The sequence below is a fragment of the Parasteatoda tepidariorum genome, chromosome 8, assembly GCF_043381705.1.
Source record: "Parasteatoda tepidariorum isolate YZ-2023 chromosome 8, CAS_Ptep_4.0, whole genome shotgun sequence".
Taxonomy (NCBI): domain Eukaryota; kingdom Metazoa; phylum Arthropoda; class Arachnida; order Araneae; family Theridiidae; genus Parasteatoda; species Parasteatoda tepidariorum.
Genome location: NC_092211.1, coordinates 7,304,334 through 7,309,649, shown reverse-complemented (window position 1 = coordinate 7,309,649; position 5,316 = coordinate 7,304,334). Strand labels below are relative to the sequence as shown.

Here is a 5,316-nt window from a genome sequence, read left to right as displayed (position 1 = left end):
ATTGTAAACATCATCTAATATATCTATAATAAAATAAATTGTTTTATTTTTTGCAGGAAAACTAGTCTCATTGAAAAGGAAAGCTTCTGGAATGGGATAAAGAAATTATTTTTGTCCATACGTAAAAGTTGACATACTGACGTATTGATTTGTTACAAGGAAATAAAACTCTTTCCTAAAGGCTTTAAGCATTTTATTGTTGTTAAAATTCTTGCTTTTATATATTTAAAATGATTAAATATGTGTGTTATTAACTGGTACAAAATATTTAAAATTAAAAAAAACTATTTATGATATATATTGTTTATCTAATATTTAATAAAATAAATGACTTGATGAATGGGCACAAAATTATAGGATAAATAAACTTTTGTGTGTAAGTTTCTATCAATAAAAGCTGGTTGCAGGTATTAAATATATAAGCAATATTTTCAAAACTTAAATAACTTATTTATTGAGTTGCATTGTGTTTTATTTTAGAATAAAAATTTGTACTTAATTTCCTCTATCTCAAAATGCTTAAAAAATTTAAATACTCAATTCAAAAAGANATAAAAATTTGTACTTAATTTTATCTATCTTATAATGTTTAAAAAATTTAAACACTCAATTCTAAATTTTTTTTATATGCTTCTACTTTAAGTGATTGCATTTATAATTGATCAAAATGAAATAAAAAAAAATCTACTCTACTGTAAGAAGATTCATTGGATGATGTTTGATTATAAATTAAACAATTGTTTTATACCATTTTGTTTTCTATATTGGCATAAAAAAGAATGCATGTAATAACAGTTGTTGTTTTATTACAATATAAAAAGCTAAAACACAATAAATTACTATCGCTGATATCAGCAGTGTAAGACAAACACTTGTGACAATTTATGTTCACTAAAGAAGAATTGTTAACAACATGCTGCAAAAAGCCTTTGAAATTAAAAGCTACGATAAGTTCTAATAAAGGCAAGTAACTAACAAAAAAAATGACGACACACCTAAAATAAAGGTGTGATGCCGGCAAGGACAGTATTAAAGTTTTCTATTGAACCAAGTGTGAGATGAGTTAAGGGTGGTTTATCAGCATATAAGGCAAAGAAGTTCGCCTAAGCATCTGAAATAAAGGTGTGATACCGGCAAGGACACCATTAAAACTTTCTATTGAACCGAGTTTGAGGTGAGTTCAGGGTGGTATATTGGTAAATAAGGCAAAGAAGTTCGCCTAAGCACCTGAAATAAAGGTGCGATACGGGTGAAAACGGCATAGACGTTTTCTAACCAGCCTACAGTTAAGGTGTATTAATGGCAAGCGAGGCAACGACGTGTGCCAGTGAACGTATTCAGCTTTTTATAAAAAGGCCAAAAAGACATCATAAAGGTACAATAAAAGCCTTTACGGCAATGTTCTCTTTATTCTGTGGGGGGTAAAAAAATTTCGGTATTTAACCGGCAAAAATGGCAAAGCAATCTTGAGGCAACAAAGTAGTTCCGGTCCTTTAATGATTGCCAGAAGTTTGCCTGAACTGCCATGCACTGGCCCTCATTTTGGTCCAGATTTCACTTTATTAACGGAACCGATACGGCGATGAAAACCGATACGGCGGTGAGTCGACTTTGTCCCTCAACTAGCCCAAAAGTCGTGTTCTTGTTGGGACTGTTGCATACTCACAGCAGCAATTTTAAAAATAAGAAGAAGCAAAGATAAATTACCTTATTTGCTAATATGATACATATATTAGTAACAACTAGTTGATTGCAGGGACCATTTTCAGGTGCTTTCCAATATGTAAAAAGTTTTTGAACCACTGTTATTTACATTTGCTAAATGACCACCAGGTGTATTTAGGACCACTTCACTGTCAGCCATGACTTTCTCCTTTCCTTCGTAAAGTACCCTGAATAAAATTTAAACAAAGTAATACAGCTGTAAACAATATTCAGCAAAGTAATATAGCTGTAAACAATAAACAATCTTTATTATTTTTATAAATTAATAAAATAGATATTTTGTGAAAAACTGCCCATTATTTTAATTTCCGAAGGTACCACTTCGAACTTTTGCTTCTAGCAACAGAAACTTCTAGCCAGCTTCTAGCAACTTCTAGCTAAGCAAACTGTCAAGCTATGCAAAGTTGTGTTGCTTCTAAATAGACACAACTTTGCTAAATTGGTCCCTTTAAAACTAGTTGTTGGTTGTAATTGGGAATTTCTTTACTTTCACTAAAATGAATAAACTGGTTTTCTGTTAGTTATTTTAAGCAGTAAAAGAGACTGCAAATCAAAAAGGCAATTCAAACAAATATTAATACATACTAATTTAAGGAATACATCGAGACTAAAAGTTTTATTCATGTAAGGAGTAATTCATGATATCAGGGTGAAAAATAAAGAATAAACAATTTCAGAACTTGCAGCTCAATTAATCAACTACACAACCTAATACATCAACAGTTTCACACAACTTTTCTTCAACCTTTTAACTTATAAGTTATTTTGATAATTTGGGTACATAAATTATCAAACTTTTTTTTTCATTGCAAAAATCAAATGTTTAGTACAAAATCAAATATACTTAGTAGTTAAAAATTAATACTTTGAATTAGATGCAAAAATAAATCATCTCTGTAACGATTCAAAGAACTAGATGCCATTTTACAGAGAAAAAAAAAAGAAAAGAAAACCTTTGAACTTAAACCTTTGAAATCTTCAGTAAAGTGCAGCCATCTATTGTTCCAAATTAACTTTCTCTAGATAGAATCGGGTTTAACAAAGAGATGAAGCCAAAATAAACTTCTCACGATATATATTCGGGTATAACAATATGATGCATTAAAATAAAAATATATTCCCCTGAGTAATACTCGGCTGTGACAATTTGGAACACTGCTGTGTCTGAGATCATTTCGGGCATGACAGTTGAAAGGTTAAAGCAACTTTCCTTTATTGGTTTTTACAAAACTAAGTCCCCCCCCCCTCTCTCATCTCAGTAAAAAGTGCCAAAGCAGCTTTTAGTTGCCAGTACAAACCCTACTTTAAATTGCTGTTTTAATAAAACATAAAAATTATTTTAAATAACTTAATATAATAGCTAATTAATGAAATAAAAAATTTTGTACTAAACAACAATTAGAACTAAACAAATTGTTATTAAAAGCTAAAATTATCATTTTAAATTAAGTATTCTAAATAATAGCATTTTAATTAAGGTGGGGGTCGATATTAGCAGTCTACAAGATCGCAAGGGGAGCTGCTCCAAAACTACTGTGAATTTCAAAGCTGCTATGAAGCAAGTTTTGAATGACAAGAGATAAAGATTTGCGATATATGAAGGATGTGCACTTTTTCATCATTGAGGTAGGTGGCAGGCAGTGTTACAGGTTAATGAGAATGCTCTTATTTTATAGGTTTTAAATTTTGTCCGTGATCTCAATAATCAATCAGGGAAAATAAGTCCAAAACATAGGCTGAATATGTAACTAGTAATATTTACAAAAATATGGTATCTTCATATTTTAGACAGTGCAGAAAATTAATAATTTTTTTTTTAATAAGAAAGAAACTGAGTTGTAAAATAAGATGCAGATACTATATTAAACAGTATTGCCTTCAAATACAAGGCTTTTGTTACTAACTAGAATCAGGGGAAAAGAAAAGACTGTAAATAAGTTTTTTTTAAAGGAAACCAAACTGTAATAACATTGTGCTTAGCTATATTTTTCAACACAAAATAAGCACCTTTTAAGTACTTTTTAAGCATTCAAAAAATATTTTTTATCACTTTCCAAAAGAAAAATCACAATAGGATCTGTGCACTAATAAAAAATTTTTCAATTGTTTAAAGTTCTTAATTTATAAACACAAAATCAATAAAATTAAAAAACTTCTAAAAAACTTTACATGATTGTGATAAAATAAATAGTTTCTGATAAATATTGCAGAGAAAATTGTGGAAATCATGTATTTTTTGTATTTTGCATGAAGATTTAGAATTTAAATTGACACGGCAAAAAATTCTTTTAAAAGATAGAAAATTAAGCACTTCTTACAAACACCAAAAAAAAAGCACCTTTAAGGGCTTTTAAAAATCACAAGAAAAATAAGCACCTTTAAGCACTTTTCAAAAATGCTACGCACCCTGAATAACACAATTTAAAATTGTACTCACCCCATATCAACGAGAGGGGGTTTATACCTACCCCGGCAGTAACAGAAAAAGATGTTTGGACTGCATAGACTTCCATGCTTTAAATCAGCAGGAAAACCAAGAGGAGTGCATTCAATGCATGTATAACCATTCGACACTGTTCCTCCCTGGCTATGTTTAATAATGGCCACATCAGTGATGGGCAGCAAAAACTGTGTAGATTTGAGACTGTTTCCACCACGAGAGAACTCTTCGAGAGGTAAAGCATTGTCCAGAAAACCTGCAACTACAAAGTAGTCGGCTACTCGTTTATCCTCCATTCTTCAAAATTCAGCATCCTTGACACCCTGCAATACAGTTCCCCTTTATTTGCATCTAGCAGAAGAAGGTTGGTCTAATTACAAAACAAAAGTAAAACATACAGGTATCTTTGCAAAAACAAAACACTAAGAATTGCAAAATAATTTTAATGTAAAAAAAATTTTATTTAAAGGAAAAGCGATTTGTCTACTTTGACAAAAAAGTGTCAGGAAAATACATAGGACTTTGTACTGTATTAATTAATGTTTTAATAAATAATTATTTTACTATGAGCTATTTAACACAAAGAACAACACATTCATTTCAAGTATATTCTTGTAATAAAGTTATGGTTTCCAGATATTTTTTGTTCAGTCTAAGTTGATTTTCCCTTAATTTGTATAGATACAGTACACTCTCGATTATCCGTGCGCGGATTATCCGGTTTGCGGATTATCCGAGCTCATTCCGGAATCACACAAAAAATATAAAGAGAAACATTTTCAAGATTAAAAATATTTTATTCATGAAGTTATAACACTACCAAATTTTTGGAAGCAATATTCGTTATTGGATTGCAGTATATGGAATATCAGCAACATGGTCACAGGGTAAAATCGTCTACGTTATCACAATCTTGGGGAAAGATCATACCGCTTGATGAACAATCCTCTTCAGATGCTCAAGAAAAATATGATAACAGTATTCTCGAACAAGCAAAAGAAATCGAAGGTTTCGAAATTCTTGATAAAGAAAATTTAGAAGATTGGTTTCAAAGTGATGCATGTGAGCCTGGCTTCCAGTATTTGACTGATGAAGACATCGTTATGTTGTTAAATCAAATAGTGATGATAGTAACTGATGCAGAAGATGTA

At 30.5% G+C, this 5,316-nt stretch overlaps 1 protein-coding gene across 1 annotated transcript; it reads right to left on the bottom strand.

The window, feature by feature from the left end:
* Positions 1-794: 794 nt before the first annotated feature.
* Positions 795-4,586, bottom strand: LOC122271097 (DENN domain-containing protein 4C-like). Its single transcript, XM_043051114.2, has 2 exons — positions 4,163-4,586; positions 795-1,892 (listed from the first exon to the last, which is right to left on the bottom strand). The coding sequence occupies exons 1-2, from the start codon at positions 4,459-4,461 to the stop codon at positions 1,766-1,768; spliced, it is 426 nt and encodes a 141-aa protein (XP_042907048.1). The 5' UTR covers positions 4,462-4,586; the 3' UTR covers positions 795-1,765.
* Positions 4,587-5,316: the final 730 nt, after the last annotated feature.

Excerpts from the sequence above, each read along its gene's own strand:
- LOC122271097 (XM_043051114.2), bottom strand. The coding sequence starts at position 4,461 with ATGGAGGATAAACGAGTAGCCGACTACTTTGTAGTTGCAGGTTTTCTG. Across the intron at positions 1,893-4,162 it reads CCCCCTCTCGTTGATATGGG|GGTACTTTACGAAGGAAAGG; the intron begins GTGAGTACAATT and ends AATTTTATTCAG.